At 38.0% G+C, this 20,192-nt stretch overlaps 1 protein-coding gene across 2 annotated transcripts in view; it reads left to right on the forward strand.

The window, feature by feature from the left end:
- NALCN (sodium leak channel, non-selective) overlaps positions 1–20,192 on the forward strand; it is a 237,119-nt gene that overhangs the window by 211,523 nt on the left and 5,404 nt on the right. For both annotated transcript variants that reach the window (XM_026066533.1, XM_026066534.1), the window contains 13 exons: positions 467–573; positions 2,539–2,659; positions 2,745–2,843; positions 7,493–7,586; positions 8,126–8,232; positions 8,630–8,704; positions 13,008–13,127; positions 14,176–14,244; positions 16,040–16,188; positions 16,423–16,516; positions 17,359–17,491; positions 18,043–18,158; positions 19,407–19,564. In XM_026066533.1, coding sequence (XP_025922318.1) covers positions 467–573; positions 2,539–2,659; positions 2,745–2,843; positions 7,493–7,586; positions 8,126–8,232; positions 8,630–8,704; positions 13,008–13,127; positions 14,176–14,244; positions 16,040–16,188; positions 16,423–16,516; positions 17,359–17,491; positions 18,043–18,158; positions 19,407–19,564 — 1,442 coding nt within the window. The remainder of the gene's footprint in view (positions 1–466; positions 574–2,538; positions 2,660–2,744; positions 2,844–7,492; positions 7,587–8,125; positions 8,233–8,629; positions 8,705–13,007; positions 13,128–14,175; positions 14,245–16,039; positions 16,189–16,422; positions 16,517–17,358; positions 17,492–18,042; positions 18,159–19,406; positions 19,565–20,192) is intronic.

A 20,192-nucleotide genomic window follows, 5' to 3' on the forward strand; every position in this document is an offset into this window, starting at 1 on the left:
GGACTATCTGAAAAAGCTGTCAAATTCATGCCATACTATCTGCAAAGGACTGGACATCATATGGAATTAATCATGGAATATGACACTTCTGCATTCCTAGATCAGTGGATAAAAGACAGGTTAGGCTGCTAGATATCAAAAGCACCAGAAATGATATGTAGGTGGAGTGAAGAAAGTTAGATGTGTTACTGTATTTCCACTGGAAATGCCATCATCACCTGAAAAGCGCAATGGTCTTTAGGAAAGAGGTCAAAGGCTAGACAAAGAATGAATGATGAGCCCTCTTGGTCCTGGAAGGAGCAGGGTTTTTTGAGTCCTTCCCAAGCTGCATTTTTTTTCTGTGGGTAAGAATCCATTGATATTAATCCCAACCTGTAAATAACCCTTTATTTCTGTTTACATTGCTTCTGACTGTCTGTACTAGCATCCTAACCTCTCTAGCGGGTTGTGGTTTGTTTTACTATAGGAAGATTGTCATGGCATCTTCAGAATAAATGTAAGTGTTTCCAAAAATCTAAATTTAAAGCTAAGACCTGGAGAGAAAAAGCCTGGATTTTGGGTGCCACGAGTCTGGTGAGTTGTTGCACTTAGGTTCATCTTTCTTTAGAAACTCAGCTATTAATCTAGAATATGGCTCAAATATCATGGCATTATACAGCTGGGATGAAGGAAACAAAACTGATAAGAAATATAAATTTGATGGATTTTTTTTTTAAGTCAAATGAAAAGTATCCAGTATATTTAATATAAAGCTAGATATATGAAACTTTCCAAGTCTTAACCTGCTGTGCTCTTCATAATGCAGAAAGGAAAAAGAATACCAATAGTTACTGTGTGCAGAAATTTGACGTATGATTATTATTACAGCAGGAGTTATTGGCGTGAACCAAGATTGTGCTTAATATTATTATAGAGACATACTGATAGCCATACTTCACCACCAGAACCTAAGAATAAATAGGGAAAGGTGGGAATAAAAAGAAATGGAAATCAACCTGCCTACAACTATCCAGAAAATTGAAGAGCAAGTCATGCAAAGAACCAACCTTTCCCTTCTATGTCTATGCCCTCAACTATACCAACCACCTACCAGCAATTTTATCAGCTGCTTGCTATTTCACATGTAGGGAATGCCTGTGGTCTATCTGGTGGAATAATGCAGTAAAAATTATTCAAGAGGCAACATTATGTCAATGATTAGTATTCTGATAAAGTCCCTTTAATATTTCCCAACACCTGAACAAGCAAAAAAGCCTCTCTTTAATTGCTTATATTTTAAAGTAGGTTGGTTGGCATTTTGCAAAATCAGCTAAACAGCCACAATTATTTTAATTGACTCTGTGTGTGGGTAAAGAATGTATCAGCAGTGGTAGATTCAGAGCCATCCTACACTAATGAAATAATATGCTGTGATTTGAACAGTCAGTGAAACTGTGACATCTGCAGAACTCTTTGTTTCTGTATGCTCCAGACAAATTCATCCTACGAGTAAGCAAATTCAATCCACTTCAGTTTGATCCAGAAATAAGCAAAAACTGTCTAAGTCAGCAAAATTGTAAACTTTGGGGAATGTTTGGTTATTGCAGAAAAATGTATTACCGCAAGGACGTTCATACCACATGTTGGCCGTGCTGGCCAGATTTTCAGGAGCTTAATGCCAGTATAAGGGCCACATTTTTAAACAGCTGAGAGATCTCTTTTTCACTGAACTGTTGGATTTTCAGAAGCATCCAACACTCAACTTCTCTTCTGGAATCCAACTATTTGCGTTTGTAAGTTCCTGAATAGTAACTGGGTTCCTTGGAGTATCTGTCTCAGACTGTAGAGGCAGGACAATGTGCTAACCTAGCCCAAAGAGGGTACTTTTAATGTTCAGCTGGAAGCATCCTTTTTGAATTTGAACGGGTACAAAAGCCCAGAGGATCTGATTTCAGAAAGCCAAGAAGATGTGAGTTTTCTCTCAGTAAATTTTGCTTTGGGCCATCGGTCCTGGTGAGAATAAAATAAGGAATAACATTTTTTGAACCATCTTACTGACTTAGAAATCTGGATCATTTATGTGGTTTTGAGATCTCTCCTACATTTATTTCAGAATCTGATCAATGCCATCAAATCCATTTTTTTCATGAATGCTGTATTTAGCTAATTTTATTGGCAAAGCACTCTAAGATACAGCAATGYGTTATAAGCTTCATTACAGTGATTCAGATTATGAATAACATAAAACATATATAGGAATCAAGAGAAATTATGCTGTACATGTTTCTTGCTGTTGCTATTGCTTTCTTATTTGTTGAAACAGAACTTTGAATGATGTATTTCAGAGGCACCAACACTGCAAGACAGCTATTTAAATCTCAGTTAGGCTCTGAAGAATAAAGGTAACAAATAGAAAAAGCAGCCTCATTCCTGGATTTACTCTGATGTAATTGTATTTTAGAGTTGTATACATTAGACATTGAAGGAGCTGCAATTAGATACCTCAGATGTAAGTACCAAGTAAAGAATATGGACACCTATCTGTGTTTTGTGTTTCAGGGCAAATCCTCGGAATTTTAATTTTGACAATGTGGGGAATGCTATGCTGGCGCTATTCGAAGTTCTTTCATTAAAAGGCTGGGTGGAAGTCAGAGATGTTATTATTCATCGTGTTGGGCCGGTAAGAAAGCTCATTGGACTCTTTGAATTCTACAACACATACTTTGATTTGTTTTAATGATTAATCGTATTTTTCATCTATTCAGATCCATGGAATCTATATTCATGTTTTCGTGTTCCTGGGCTGCATGATTGGACTGACCCTTTTTGTTGGAGTTGTCATCGCAAATTTCAATGAAAACAAGGTACTGAATGAGGTGGTTTATCGTGTATAGAACTGGCTTTGTAATAAACCTCAAATGTGATATTATACTATCTACACTACCTCTTAAGACTGCTTTTAAGACTAACTTACCTTTCTTCCACCATACTGCAAGCCACATTTGCTGCACAGTGCAAACGTGGGATTACAGCAATCTATCACATACTCTTTCAGAACTGTCCGAGTTAATTTATGATGCAGCCGTGTTGACAGATGCAGGTTGAACCTGAAGCACAATGTATTTACAGATGCACCAGAGTATGCTGTTCTAGTCTGATGTTCGCATACATGCAGTGGAAGGAAAAAGGATGTGTTACTGCTTGTACGTGTTACAACTAAGAGGTCTCACTAGAGCCCTGCATTTACAGTATTTCAGATCCAAAGTAAAGCATCATGGCAGATGACAGAGTACCTTGTAAATTTAATTGTCCGTCATTCAAACAAAAAAGTGGCTAGCATTCTAGGAAGGAACTGCAGTTTACACGGGCTTTGTGGATTACCCTGAAAAGAAGAAAACCCTGGACCCTAAGTGACTTCTTACAGAGCAGCTCATGTCTACACTGCTTGGAAATAGCATCCACAGTGCACAGCACTTGATTTGATTTTTTTTTTTTTCAAGTTTCCTGTGGTGCCTCTGTGGCTCCAAAACATAACTATTGATTTTTATGATCTTTCAGTTCAAAATTCCCCAAAATAATGAGAGGTCTGTGCTGCAGCTAGCCAGATTGATATTTTTATCACTCATGACACTGGAGGGAAATGATGATTGTGTGCTCTGGGGTTTGGGGATGCAAGACATCCCAGTAGGCCAATGCTGGAGCCAAACCAGGTGCTGACCATGGCCCTACTGTGCACAGCAGACTCTGCAGCAGACACTGCTGACAAGTGTGCCCTTCAAGCGAGCCACGTGGCTCATTCGAGAAGGGAGCTGAGCAGTAAATTACCATGTGTCCAGGGTGGGCAAGGAAGGCATCATGCATTGGAGTCAAGAAGGAAATGAGCCAAATAAATAGCCTAAAGTCTGTACTGTTGAGAATGTGTTTTTATGTTTGCATGATTCCAGTTTATTTTTGTGAGATAAGTGCAGTCATTCTTGGTAAAATACATAGCATGTATATATTTTTCAGCAAGGCTTGAAAAAAATTAAGCCATTTTATTTAAATTATAGTTCATTAAAATATGATTATTTAAAATCTTAAAATTCTTTCATTAATGATTTTGTTGTATATGTATGATACATTTAGTTATATATGTTTCTGTCAGGTACATAACTGTTCATGAGACCCTATTGAGATATTAGCTGAGTATTTCTATCTTACAGATGGCTTCTTCATTGCCCTTTAACACTTTCTACATGAGTAAATCTCCTCAGAAACCCCTTCATAGACATGAGCGTAGGCAAGAAGAAATGTCACACTGCAGAGTTCACTCTTAAATAGCTTTTCATCACAGTTGATCAAACATCTTTCTTTTACCTTGTTGAGGTGTGGTGCATGGGGTGTTGAGTGTGAGGATGTGGTGTAAATTCCCTTTAGTTTTGCATGTGGCCTGGAATGTATCTGTCATGAATTCTGGCCCAGGTCTGTGGGAAACTGAGAATCCTCAGGAACCACTTGCTGCTCTGGATCGCCTTGCTGCACAAACAGGCATCTACTTTTGGCCATTGTTACAGAAAAAAAGTACTGGAGGAGCTAGATCTTTGCTGCCCATACCAGAGTAGCTTTTACTATGTTTTTATGACACTAGGGTCAATCTCACTAACTGCTGTCAATCTCTTACACCGTGTTATTGCTCTCTGCTCCCACTCTTTCCATAGGAGTTAATCACAAGATCAAGTTCAGCCTGTCTCGTGCAAAGACATCCTGTGAGATTTCTTTCAGAAATGAGTGAAATATCTTTAATTCCTAACACGGTATTCATCTTTTTTTACGATGGTAGGCTATGGAATAAGATACTCTGAGCCAGCCCACGGGTTACTTTTGAAATAGTTTATTCACAATATCAGTGTAAATCTTTCACCAGTGTTTTATTTTTAGGGTTGGAAATATGAACATTAACTGGGAGGAAAAAGCCTTTAATTATATGTGAATGTATATAAGACTCATATTTTATTCTCTCTTCCTGGATTTTCAGCTTTAAAGACACAGGAGACCTCAAACTCCTGTGGAAAGTAAAAGTTTATTTATGTTCACTACAATTCAAAATTAGAGGGAGCAGGAAGATGTGAACACTAGGCTTACAAGGACTGTGAGCTCCRGAGATAATTAAACAATTCATCTTAGCACAAATTGCCCCTGCATGAGCTGCCAGCATCAACATGGAAGTCTGAGGTCTATGGTCTGAATTAGAGTTCCCATTATTTTCAGAAAATTACCTGATTCCTACATTTATCATTTTGGGATGATTGTCTCTGCTTGTACTTTTTCCCCAAACTGTGACCCCAGTTTCAGATATGAATGCTCTATTCCCTCAGTTCCATGTCTGAATACAGAACAAGCTTTAGACTGAACATCAAAAAAACTGCTCACTACTAACAGTTCCCTGCAAATTACACTGAACAGGTACATCATGCAGTATTTCTATATAACTTACATGTACTAAAAATACACTCAGGATAAATCATTCATGAATAATGTCATCTATTTTATCTTCTTCAGTTGTTTCTTACTAACCTCAAGAAGCTGCTGTTGCATGTAATGATGTTTTTTCTCTCTTTTTCTTGAATTTCTGTTATTTTTTATGCATTTATCTACTATGAGGGAAAGAAAACTTCTTTAGGAATAAGCTGAAAGCATGAGGTTTGTAGTTAATTATGCAGAAGAAAAAAATTTGAACATGACCAACATTCAAGTAGACTGAAGTAATATCCAGGAATTGAAAAAATGTGAAATAAGATATGGAGAGGGTTAGCAATTAGTTGAAAAAGAAGGTAACAAAACAGTTCCCTGTCTGAGGTTAAGAGGCATCCTCTTAAAACTGGTTACTTGGCCAAGCTATTGGTCTCTTAAGGAGATGCTGGCTTTAAAAAGTTCATGGCTGGTGTATGGTTGGAATAGTTCTAGGAATTGAGGGAGGGGAGAGTTGGACAAAAATTATTATATAAACTATTTAGCATGACAACCAACAATTGTCTAAAAACTAAAATTTCGTTTTGAGGTATGCCGTAGTATTTGATGTGAACTGCAGAAACAGCAGGCCTAGAGGCACAGGACTGGAAAGTACCACACAGGGCACTGGACTGAGTCTTTGGCAATCTCAGCAGCAATGCCCAAGGGGTTCCCCACCACCTCCGTTTCACAACCCCCATGCATCACTTCCCCAGAGCTCAAACACTACATGTTCAGTTGGCAGTGAGGTTATGACTGACTCAAATATTCTGGCTATTTTTCAACTCAAGTCTGAATGCAAACACAGCTACTCCAGGTAATAGACCCCTTCACAGAGTTCTGCTCTATAATCCTCATATAATAAACCAGCTGATGAAAGCAGTAGTTCCTGATAAACAGATCTACTGACTTTGGCATCACTGTTTATAAATTTTACAAAGTAAAAAATAAAAAAAGTAAAAAACCTTTTTTTGCTACCTTTTCTCTTTAATTTAAGGTTTTCTAATTGCTTCAATTTTTGGCCTAACTCAAGTAATAGGCCCCCTTATACCTGTCACTGTCTGTATCATCTTTAAGGGTACATCCTCCCAGGGTGCTGTTTGGGGATGCAGCTCCATAAAGAGATTATGTCCACTACGGTGGGAGCTTTCCTGATCTTATTAGTAGCACAGCCAGCTGCAGTTCCAGAGCCTACACATGCTAATGCCAAGGCAAGCCCTGGAAAGCATCTCCCCCTCACCCAGCTTAGTGCCCCCAGCGCAAACTGGAGAAGCATCTAGTGCCTGGGAAACAAACTTGTGACATTTACCTTGGAAAGGTCTCCCTTGTTTTTGTAACTCTAGACTCTTTCCATGAGATTTTACGGTTCTCTGGGGTGATGAGGACCTTATTGTGTTTTGAAGGTCATTTTAAATAATGTTGAACTCTATTTGTTTTGCTTGGTTTTCCATATGTTATGAAAACACACACATTACCATCTACCATCACCCTCCCTGAAGGTGTATCTACACTTCTCCTTTGTGGAAACCTGTTGTAGATTCATAGCATATTGTTATTTTTCTTCACGTATACTCCAAGCATAAGAGGTGTGGAGAGCTGCAGCAGTCTCCTACAGGGCTTGTTCCCTGAGAAACTATAGCAGCACTGACAAGCCACAGGATTTTCTGCAGCAAAGTCCAGACAAAATCGACCACTCTTTAAAACAGTGCTTCCTGGCAAATGATGTTCAGTCAAATGGAAGCCCTCCTGCAGTGTTTCACTGCCCGCACTGGGCTGCTGCTACAAAGAGCAACAACTGTGCCTGCTGCGCTGAGTCCCAGAAACTCACAGCTAATGCATACAGAAATCCTCTCGAGTACAGGCTGATACTTTGACTTCTTTACCCAAACACTGTGTTATTTAAGGAGAGTTGCCTATGTAACTTTATTTCAGACACCAAAGAGGATGTTGTTTTCATGTTTACAGCATTTAAATGTTCTAGCTTTTATATGACAAAAGCTTTATACGCTTCTATTTGTTTATTAAGGGGACAGCTTTACTGACTGTAGATCAGAGACGATGGGAAGATCTGAAAAGCAGGCTGAAGATAGCACAACCTCTTCATCTCCCACCTCGTCCGGGTATCAAAGATATTTTGATTTTATTCATGTTGAGCCCCAGTGTTCATAATTCCCCAGGAGTCTTAAGATTCAAATTAAAATTGTAATCATGAGGCCACTAGGAGGTTGTGCATAAGTTAATGTGGAAACAGGCTTCGACTACAGATCTCTGCATAAAGCTATTAAAATCAACCCAAAAAAGGTTGTGCTTCGATGGTTTTAGGATAAACCTTAATGAAAAAATGAATTTTTAAATGAAATATATTTGCAGTTGGCTGTTAATGATATGAATGGAATGTATTAACCTGACAGCAGTTGAATGATGCACTTGCCCTACAAGTACCAAAAGCCTTCATGCAACACTGGTGTTCAGTATTTGAAATTACATGTTCAGAAGCCCTATTTGATATGGGAAATTGTAGCAGAAAATTAGAAATGTATTTCGAAACTGGTCAAGGATTATGTTGCCATTAATGAACATGGAAAATATGTCAAGAAATAGAGAGAGAAAAATACCACTGTGTATTTTAACTCTTCTCCTTTAACTCTTTCTTTTTCAGATAACGATGGCTTTAGAGCTAAGATGTATGATATAACTCAGCATCCATTTTTTAAGAGAACTATTGCTGTACTTGTTCTGGCCCAATCTGTGTTGTTATCAGTTAAGGTAATTGTGTTTCTTTGAAGCATTTTATTATAGCAGTACTACATGTGTTGCATATTTCCTAACACCAGTTAAATTTCAATTGAGCCATTACTATAATGAATGTTGGGAAACATGATTTCCAGATACAGCAATCACAGTTGGCACAGATCACTGTAAATCAGTTGTAACTTGTGGACCTGAGTCAATTTCTGCCTTTTGATAGTCTCGTCCTCTTCATCTCCAGTTAAACTCTAAAGCCATGAGAGAAGGATACACCAAGATGCCATACCTACATAAATATATTTTAAAATGAAATCTATGCATTAATAARTCCTTCAAGAAATGTTAAGGCTATGAATAGACATTTGGTTCTGTTTAACATGTACTCTTCTGTCAGTTCATTTTGTTTGCATTTCAGTGGGATGCTGCAGATCCAGTGACCGTTCCTTTAGCAACAATGTCTGTTGTTTTCACCTTCATTTTTGTCCTTGAGGTAAGGTAACATATTTCATAATTTCTTGAGATTAAGACTAGCTTTTATATGCTTCATTTTGACTTTAGGGATGTAATCTTATTCACTATAGTTTTTATTTCAGAATATATACATTTGGGACTCTCCATGTTGCTTGTGCTTAAATAGATATTGAAGGAATAAATTTTTAATTCGTTGTAGTAGTAGTAGTGCTCTACCACCTTGAGTTTTGTGTCCTTCTGATCATTTCAACTTGCATTTTTGTCCTAGTGAAAGGGGCAAATCAGTGAACCCTTTTTTACAGAACACCCAGGGTTAAATTCACTCTGTATAGCACAAGCTGTCTGTCATGGAGGTTCTGCTTGTTCCATATAGATTTTGCTTGATCTTTCAGAATAGAGTGCATTAATAGCCACTGTTCTGTAACTGTGACATCATCAAACTCGTAGCATTTTTTTTTTAAATTATCAGTCATATGATTTCATTTTAATGCCTTTTAATAAGGTATGTAAAATTCCAGTACTGTCTATCTTTATTGTGCAAATCTGGATCCCATGTGGTAACTGTTATCTGTCTATGAGAAAACATTGTCACCACAATCAGCTGTGCAAGGTGTAATTAACCTGTTTTCATAAGACTTGAATCTAAGGACTTAAAAGCATTTAAAAAAGGTTTTAAAATTTTTTATATGGATGAGGATATCCGTAGTTTAACAGAGCACACACTTATGAGGCTAAAGAAGACACTTCCTCTGTGATTAGGTTAGTACATAATTCTTTTATAAGTTTGCAGTTGAATATTTTTGTTTTCAGTCACCTCTGAATAGCTGATACTGACCACTATCATAAACAGGATAGTAGACTAGATTTACCACTGCTCTAATCCAATATGACAGTTCCTATGTTCCGGTGATAGGTTTTGCCAGCAGTGATGAATAAACAATGAAATGAATACCTTGTAGCAGCTGTAGATAGAGTCTGTACATGTGGTTGCTTCTTTTTTCTCTACCAAGGAGAAATCAATATCTCTTGAGAGAATGAGGAAACGCAGAAGAGTCTGATTTGTATCATAAATAGACAGGTTTTAATTTACCTAATAACTATGTCTTTAAAAATCCTTTTTCTCTTATTCTACAAACAAATACTCTTGTAGAATTTTAAAGGAACTGTGTCAAAGCCAAGAAAAATTTGTTGACTCTCTCAGTAGGCAAGCTGTGACATTCTGAGTGCACAAAATTTATGGAGAAAGGAAGCAAAAGTAAATTGAATTATACAAAAAAATTCTCATGATTTTTATCTAAAACCAAGTCTCACTGTAGAAGTATTTGCAGATAAAATGGTTTACTAGTCACCTAACTTATTGTCTCTGTGTTCCTAAGAAAGACAGCAAGTAAAAGGTCACTTTGCTAGACAGCAGAAAGAGAGACTTTAAGGGGATCTATGCAAACCTTATGGCATTTTACTCTTTTATAGGATTTAATTATATTTTTCTGTCTGTTTTTTAACTTTAATCATGGTCATCCAAGAGGGGTTTGGAGCGCACTCCTGCTGCTCATAAGCACCTCCTACTTTCACTGAAATAAATGCAAATTCATTAGGGTGGTTCACAGCAGAGGCCTGCCGGGCAAGTTCCCACAGCTTAGCAGACACATAAATGCAGCTTCCTGCCTAGGATTTTCCCTAATTCAGTATACTCAGGCTAACCTCTAGCAGACATGGTATTTGAGAGGCCCAAGGCTATCTGCATAACTAAAGGTGACTTTGAGTCCAGACTAAAGAATCCTGATGCAGTTTTAAACCTATACTGCTCACATTAGTGTATGTGGTTGTGGGATAATGGTCTGTGATTACCTGTGATCCTCCCTGCCGTGGGGTAAACAGTGGATACAAAGGGTGATTTGCGGTCTGATGCCCGTGCCCTGAGGGGTGAGGCAATGCCCAGGGCGAGGCGGAGGTCTCGCCACTCGCCATTGCTCAGCCCAAAACGACACCTGGGGCGAGGCAGGAGTCTTGCAGCCTGGTGTTGTTGATAGGGGCAAAAGAAAAAAAAGGCCAGCAGCTATTGACACCCTCTGCTGAGCTCGACAAGGACCAAACATCCCACAGTGTTTGACTTAGCCCCACCTCGCCAAGAGTATAAATTCAGTGCATAAACGATCCTCCATTTCGAGGACGAGAACACCAACCTACAGACGGGTCGACAGGCCTGGACCTCCCTCCTCCCCAAAACAGGGACGCCTTTTTGGTAAGGTTTGCACCTCCGACAAAGTCGGACGTTACCCCGGGAAAAATACCATTGTTGAAAGCACTTAATTATCAGTTTGAGCTCAGAAAAAGTAGAATTTGTTGCAGTAAGTGCATTTATCACCGGCAATCCTGAACCTGTTGATCTGTCGCTTTAATAAATTGTCTATTTTGATCAACTTTGCGAAGCTGACTCAGTGAAAGCCCTTTTGAGGAGGGCTCTGGCAGGCAAAGTTGATTACCAAATTATTGTTCAGCTTCGTGAACCTGACTCAGTGAAAGCCCTTTTGAGGAGGGCTCTGGCAGGCAAAGATGATTACCAAAGTATTGTTCAGCTTTGTGAACCTGACTCAGTGAAAGCCCTTTTAGGAGGGCTCTGGCAGGCAAAGCTGATTACCCCTTGTCCTCCCTTCACGCCACAGTAACAATGGTATAGAAGAATAAGACAAGTGTAGAAGAATAGGAAGAACTTAGAGATATCACATATTTGTCACAACATTGATGATCAAAAATAGTGTGAGATGTAATTTTGTAATTGCAAAGTATGGTATTCAGTTCAAGAATACAGACACCTAAATGTAGGTGTTTAAATCCTGCATGAGGTAGGTGTTTAAGCTCCCACTGTGATAACGGAGATGTAGGGTGGGATTCAGTTGCCTAAACAACTGAAGGCAGCAAAAGCTATTTTAGATATCCTAGTTTATCCACCCTTAYGTCCAACAGCTGCTGCAGGAGAATGTTGTTTTGCAGATTTTGTGTCATCCCTGCCAGCCCCATGCAGATGTCTCAGATATTCTAGGGCATCTCAGCTGATTGGATAGAGGTGAAGCAGCATACCCTAAGGTACTTCAAAAGATCATTAGACATCAAGAGAACTCTTTCTGTGTGTTTAGACAAGTGGCTACTTGTGGGCACCTGAACTAAGCCCAAGGCTCTATGTGGGATGTAAAAATTTCTGACTTTATTCTTCATTTTGTATCCAGGCTTCAGAAAATATTATAAGGCAAATAGACTGACTGGAATGTCAAACTTTTGCCTCAAACTAGTGTTTTAAATACAGTTTAGTTTTTTTGGAAATGTGAAGAATATTGCTAAAGAGCAATGTTGCAAGCTGGAATGAAAAAAATCCATAATGAATGCGTGACAGTTATTGCCTTTATATAGTAACACTTTAGCTGCTTTGGGCTTTGGTATGAACAGTGCATGAGATACTCTCTTTCGCATCCACTGTGCCTGCATAACCCTATCTCGGTATGTGTTACCTGTTCGTGACTATTTCTTATCAGTATCTACTCTTAAGCTTCCTGCCTACACCACCAGCCAGTGGGGTACTGGTGTCGGATACTACGCCAGTATTCTATACTGGAAATGTCAAGCACTTTGTTTGCTGTTTTTACCAAGAATATTGTGAAATATACTGCCTTTACTCTTCTTAGCTGTCTTCTCTTACATGCTGCTGAATACCGATGGTATTTGCTATACTTAAAGCAAGGAATATTTGCAATATGAGAATGCTTTTTAATTAATTTGAARTACAGGAGCTACAGAACACAATTATAGTCTTGAGTTCAAATGTGTTTATGTGATTTTAGCCTGATTAGATAGATGGATCAATAGATAGGATATGGCTACCTCTTTTAGCGACATATTATCATCATAATCATTTTCTAACTTCATAACTTGCTTAAGTTATGATGAAATCTTCTAAGAGATCTTCAACCCACATTTATCTCAGCAATCTACACATTAAGCATCCAGTCTGAGTTAGTCAGCTGCACTCTTTCGACAGTTGATGGAGAGAAGGACACTTCCAGAATACTGTTCATCCCTCAGTCTCGATCATCTGTGGTCTTCCACAAGTGCCAGTTTTCCTCCATCTAAGGGAAGCTTATTTGATCAGCTTAGTCTAGCCACTTAACATGTCTGCATGGGAACTACTAGATGAGATAAAACCTACCCATGGTCATTTGAAACCATTTCATAAGATGAACTCAATCAAACACTTTAGAGGATAGAAGAGATTCTCTTAGTGAGAAATAATCATTTCCTCAGTACAACTGAGACATTGTCTTTATCCATAGGTCACAATGAAGATTATTGCCATGTCACCTTCTGGCTTCTGGCAAAGCAGAAGAAATCGCTATGATCTCTTGGTGACATCTCTTGGAGTTATATGGGTGATACTTCACTTTGCCTTACTGGTAAGATTTACAAAACACCATTTATTAAGTTTGATTTTATTTGTTAAGCACCATCAGTGGGGTCACTGCTACACTGTATCGAGGTAAACCCTTGGAAGTAATATGGAAGTATGAATAAAACAAAATAACCTTGATACTAAGAAAGAATCATTCTCTTTTGCAATGATGAAATACAAAAGTTCTCTGATTGATATGAGGTAGAGTCTGTAAATGTTGTAGAAAAATGAGGTCTTTAGAAGGGATGTGAATAAGGAAAAGAACGAACCTGAAGAGACTGGGACCTCTTGCCAACAGGAGTCTTATGAGCAGCAAGGAAGTAGGAGCAATGTGCAGAATCCAGATGGGAGCAGAGGACTGGAAGAAGGCAGAGGTTCGAAACTGCTGGACAGTACAATCTGTCCCAAACCCAGCACTAATTCTGGCCCACTGATTTTGGTTATAGGGCTATGTTTAATTCAAGGACTGACCACCTCACTTCAGGTTTTTACAGGTGGCTACTGTCCTTGTTCCCTTGTTTGTAAGGGGGCACAATTTTCCTTATCACCAGGAAGGAGAAGGGATTGTTGGTGCTTGTCACCAATCACCAGTTGTGGAAGTGACCACCCCATAATGGTTGGGGGTTTCCCTCTTGTCTGCCTCAAGCTCTGTTTGGAGGAAAAGCTGCCTTGTATGGCTAGCCCTTCATCCCTCAGTTTGCTCCCTGATGCTGAGTAGCTTGGAAGACCAGTGAAGCTTCTGTAAGCCAGCAGCTGCCTAGACAAACAGACCGGGGCTGTTGGACATCATTTCAGCCCAGGTGATAGAGGGCTGAGGATTTGATGCATTGAGAGGCTGGGTTAGTGTTTAGGAAGTGGTAGAGCTTCTTCTGTTATTTTCTTATTGCTCCACTGTTGTTATTGAAATATTATTGAAATATTGGTGCTGCTAGTTTGTGGATTCTCTTATTTCATATGCTGACTGCCTTTCATTATGTAAAGGCTGATTAACCTGATTTTTCTATAAGATCGCTGGGGGACAATGCATTAAGTCTTTTGTGCTTCTGTTCCAGAATGCATACACATACATGATGGGTGCATGTGTAATCGTCTTCAGGTTTTTCTCAATTTGTGGGAAGCATGTAAGTATAAATTAGGAACTACAACCATTGCAGTGCTCATGTATGGATTAAAAGAGTAGTTGCTTGGCTTCTCTACTGCACATTCTGTAAGGCTCCTTTTTATATGCCAGAAAAAAGGGAAGGCTTAGAGCAGCAGTCTCCAATTTTACATTCTGCTATTAAAATACCAGGGGTTTAGGTGCATTCTATAATAATGCTACATTATAGTTACTGGAAAAGCTGCACTTTTTGCAAAAAAGAAAAAAAAAAAGTAACTGCAATACCAAACAGTTACAAAAAGTGCTCTCTAAAACTCCAAACATATATTGTGCTATTTTCAGTCCTTGCCGTGTCAGTGTGGTGTGATATGAAAGTTATGTATTTATTTTCTCTGCAAGACAAGTGGAGTGAGTGGTGGATGATGCACTCATCTTGTTATGATACTGCTGTCATGTAGAAGTTTCTTCCTCCACAGTGCAGGTCTGTCTCGTGCCTCTAGCAATTTATGTCTTATCACAGTAAGGAATTTATGTTCAATTAAAAAAAACATTGGGCCAAAACTTTCTTCTGGAAACACTGGGGTGGATACAAAGCAGCTCATTTCTAAAGTTTACATTTCTTCCATGTTTGGATTTGCTCTGGTGTTAGTAGGAGTACATTGGCAGAATAAGCATAGGCAGAGAACAAACACATTTATTTAACAAGCAATTCTCTTGCTGTAGAACTTCTTAGATTATCCAAACATTTTCTGTGAAGTCTGACATATTAAAGTAAATATGATAAAAAGAAAAGATTGCTATARTAGGGCACAGGGATTAAGAACAGGTAACTCAGAGGGTTTGTTCCGTAAAGATAAAAAGTTTTCCTTCAGTCAAACTACATAAAGCCCATATAGCCTTGGAAGTCAAATGAAAAATCCTTGCTTCTCCTATTCAGCCACACCGAATGATTGCCTTCAAAGCTTTCTGATTGATTCTGAAGTTTTTTCAAGGTTTTAACCTAGTCACTTATGCTTTCATGTTAGGAGCTGCATTTTTCTGCTGTGATGCAATGTGTTGGCTAAAAGTCAGCAAGAGTTGTCAGTTTTCTAAAGAAAAGTGCTACCCTCAGTCCCATTAAAGGAAATTTTCTATACCATCCAAAGTGGTTAAGCATGTTAAATGTAGGGCAATAACTTTATCAAGAGTAAAATGCACAATTTGCTTTCATGGAAAAGAAATATCTATTATCTAGACCCATTTCCTATGTAATTTCTAGAATTGTGCTGTCTTCTTAAGCTCTTTAGCCAACTTGTGTGAGTTAACTAGTTCACTAGTTCAATCAATCTGTGCTGATTTTAAGTAAATCTCCTTCCCTGTACTTTGACCCATTTCTTTAGGTGGGCTGCAGTAACTACAGTTTCTGCTTAACAGTTAACACTATTTCCAGATAAAGTAGCTTATCGCACCAGTATTTGTATAATGCTAATTTTAATACTTCTACAGTGTACTGATCCTAGAACATTATAGTTATGGTTATGCTGTATTACTGCTGTATTATCTTATACATAGCCTTTGAGGAGCAACATCTTGATCTTGTAATTTAGGTGGATAGGCTGATKTCTTCAACAAGTAAAAAGTTCACGAAATTTCAGAGCAAGACACAAAATGTTCAGTTCCAATCAGACTCAGAATGTACTATTTCCCTGGGTTCATCCATTAACTTATTTAAGTGAAAAGCGTTTGTTGCCAAAATGGCAAGTGCAGTAACTCTCTTTTCATTTTCATCTCTGCTTTCCTGAATGACATCATGGGTTGCTTTTTCTCTGTCCTTCCAGGTGACACTAAAAATGCTGCTTCTGACTGTAGTTGTCAGCATGTACAAGAGTTTCTTCATCATAGTAGGAATGTTCTTACTGCTTCTTTGTTATGCTTTTGCTGGAGTGGTTTTATTTGGTACAGTGAAATATGGAGAGAACATTAACAGGTACAGTATGTACTACCTCATGGGGATGTTATTTAAAGAGCCAAAAAAATCATATTCTGCTAGATAGAAGTTTGTATTTGAGCTCATTCAGAAATTATTCATCCAATGCTGTACCTATTTTCAGTTCAAAATTGTAAGAAAGTAGAAAATGGAAATGATCTGGGTTTTTTCTTGCCAACATTTTAATTCTGAGACATGAAACGATCTCTCTCTCTCTCTTTTTGTTTAAAACAGACATGCAAATTTTTCATCAGCTGGCAAGGCTATTACTGTACTTTTCAGAATAGTTACTGGAGAAGACTGGAACAAAATTATGCATGACTGCATGGTAAATATAATACTACCAGAGATAAATTAGACAAGAAACAGGTGACGTTCATGCAGTGTGTTTTCAATCTCTTAGCTTAGTACTAGGAATGTTGTGATTGCCTTTATCTCTTCAAGAGATAAAACATTCACTAAACTTCTGAACATGACACAAAAATTGCAGTTCCAATCACAGACTCACAATGYGATATTCCATGGTGCTAGGCTTTTATATGATATAAAAAATAAAAATAAAAATAGGTTTTCAAAATCAGAAGTGCAATAACCCACTTTTCCACTGTTATCTCTGCTTTGACTGTGACAAGGTGATTTTTCAGATGACCTTTGTCTTTTTGGCTGTCCTGTGGCTCATTCCAAGAGAACGCTAGTTTTAATGACCTCAAAATCTGTCTTAGAATCATTTTTCTTTGCCTAGATAAATTTCTGCCTTTGGTTTCTGTTGCAATGAAAATCATATTATTCCCTTCCTTTTTAAAATTAATGGACAGGGAAGCTTTTTGAAAACCACCACATTTCAGAGCCCTGAGTTGTTTCTTTACAGTGGTATAAGTGTATAATGTGCCTTGTGTGTGGTAGTTAGAGCCATGTCTAGGCATTTTTTGTTGTGCCTTTCTCTGCTTTCTAATCTCTATCTACTAAAGGATCAACAACAAACCGCCCTTAAGAATCCATGAAAAAATTTTTCCTCCTTTTCTATGAAAGGAAAATGTTCCTCTAATCTGATGTTCAGCATTATTACTTAATTTTGAAGCTTTAAAAAATGTATAGTTATGTTTATTGCATTGATTGTAGAGAAATAAAGAATCCCTTTCTATGGTTGATTGACTTGGTTTTGTTTTGAAGGTCCAGCCTCCATTTTGTACACCAGACAACAGCACCTACTGGAAAACAGACTGTGGAAATTATGCTGGTGCTCTTATGTATTTCTGTTCATTTTATGTCATCATTGCATACATCATGCTAAATTTGCTTGTTGGTAAGTGAAAATATATAATAATAACAAAAATGTCTATCTTGGCATGTAGTATATTAGATTTGAGTCTGTTATGCTATTCAGGTATGAGATTACCTTGTAGCTTCACTGTTACCTTATGATGTTTTTGACACTTCTCTGGCATGGTGTATGCTAAAACTTAGGAAGTTTGAGCACAAAAGGTTTTTGAAAAAAGAAAGAGATGTGTTAAATTTGTAGGCTATAATTACCCCAAGGGATAATATTTTCTGGGCTTTTCTATCCTCCGGATGACATTTTTCCAACATTAGTGGAATTCTTCAAATTGATTTTAGAAGATGTTAGATTAGTCATCTCACCAGCATTTAAGGTGTGGCTTTTGAGAAGTGAAATTCAAAATTCTCTTTCCCATTCAAAATTCTCGTCTCAACATTCAACTAATGGGATTTATTGGTGTGAAGTTTGCACAACAGAATTCATATTCTGTTGAAATTCATTGTTGCTTACAAAGGTTCAACTCTTTGAATGTAACTGTGGGCTTTCTTTACACTAAATTTTGTTTTTGTGGTTTTTAGCTATCATTGTGGAGAACTTCTCGTTGTTTTACTCAACTGAAGAAGACCAACTTTTAAGTTATAATGATCTTAGACATTTTCAAATTATATGGAACATGGTTGATGACAAAAGAGAGGTAAGAAACTTGGTAATAAGCACAGTTAATCCAGTAAACTACATTTTTCCTTGAAAAAACATAAGTCAAGGAAAAAACAGAGCATGTTGACAAAACTCCTTGAGCCGTTAGTGATCTGGGATATTTTCTCTGTGATTTTGAACATCTGTCCAGGTTCTGAAAGCTCATTGAGCATGATCTAATGTTGTTCGTGGTCCTTCAAATGCTAACCTGTACTATTTACCAGTGTGAAGTACACATGATAGTAAATTTGAAAACAAATGTTAGTATTCATAGAATCAGTACCATAGCACCTTTCCTCCTATCTCCCAAAGAGTTGTTTCTTTATCCACGAGTCTGCAGACTCACACACATTTATATACCTGATCTGATCAGAAGTGCTTTGTTGAGATGAGAAGAGCACCTGGGAGAGTGAGCTGTTCAGATACCCACGTGAGCTAAAGCTGAATAATTCATGGCATCGCTAAGATCTGAATATGAACATTGCCATCCTGAGAGAAGCTGTGGCTGTGCTGGAGGCAGAAGTCGCAGCCCTTACTGGTGGAGGTGAAGAGCTCTACATCCAGTGTGCCCAGGACTGACAGTATCTCTCTCTGACATGGAACATGTTGTGGCAAAAGTAGTTCCAGTCAGGCTCATTTAGCAGAACATAATAAATAAAGAGAATGGATACTGCAGTTCTGGAGGGAAATACTTTCACTCCTAATGTTTTAGCAGCAGTTCAAAACTGTTGTCATAGAAAGTACAACATGTGTTAGGTTGAATCTTAGAGCAGATGATCTTTGAAAAGGTGATGAACTACCAGTGTGCTCCTGTCCCAAAACAAACATAGAAGGCGACAGTTATACAGCAGGTAATAGGCCTGACTGTGAATGTTTAAACTATAGTTTAATTTCAGCTTTTCAAAGGCAGTTACTTAGGCGTATAATTCTTCTTACAAATTGATGCAAATAGAGAAACCAAATCTCCAAAGCAATGTTGAAAATCTCGGACAAAATGAACAGCACAGATTCTCATATCATCCAAATAAGAGCAAAGACGTCCATGAACTATGACTGATCTACACGTGCCAAAGAGTTAGCTGCATGCATGTATTCTTTAGTAATGCATTCCCATTGACTTAAGTAGGCTAGGATTTGATGCAGAGACTTTAGAGAAATAGTATTTCTGTCACTGATCTAATAGAAAACCCGAGYTGGTTGTTAGATCACAGTAATAAGTAACCAGCTATTATGCAATTTTACCCAGGGAGTAATCCCTACCTTCCGAGTGAAATTTCTGCTGAGGCTTCTGCGTGGCAGGCTGGAGGTGGATCTTGACAAGGACAAGCTGTTGTTCAAGCACATGTGCTATGAAATGGAGCGGCTCCATAATGGTGGCGATGTCACTTTCCATGATGTGCTGAGGTACTGTGAGATTTTCTCTGAATTTGTAATAACAGGTACAGTGCCCTGTATTTTTCCGTAGGCTAAAAGGTATTCCTAAGGCTTGGGAAAAGGCAAAATTGGTAGCCACAGAGGCACCACCATTTTACATGTAATACAAAAATTAGGTTATCCCCCTTTATTTTTTCCTGCAAAAAATATTTAAGATGGAAAACACAGGTCCTGGGGAATAGTCTTCAGGAAATTTTAACATTTCTATTTGAGACAGCTTCCCTTCACCAGCAGTCCCATACTGTTCTTGTGTCCTAAACAATGCAAAGTAGTGCCCACATGTGTAGCAACTTGACAGTGAATCTGACTAGAAATAAAATAGAAACAGGAACATTATCCAAGTTTAGACACTTAAGAAAATACACAAAAAGCATGAATGACCTAGTTGCCTACAGTTTAGGAACTCACCTGCATTGGGTAGCTAAATGTAAGTGATAGGATCTTCATTTGTTTTGAGCACCACAGTTCCTTTCTGGAATCATCTTACCATTTTTAGCTACGTTGCACATGCCTGAGTTAAATATTTTGTGTTAAGTTTTTAAGTATTTATAAGCTTTGATTTTCTACATTAAAATGTGAGGCTATCAGCATTTAAAAA

Source organism: Apteryx rowi, unplaced genomic scaffold (genome assembly GCF_003343035.1).
Source record: "Apteryx rowi isolate R43461 unplaced genomic scaffold, aptRow1 scaffold_242, whole genome shotgun sequence".
NCBI lineage: Eukaryota > Metazoa > Chordata > Aves > Apterygiformes > Apterygidae > Apteryx > Apteryx rowi.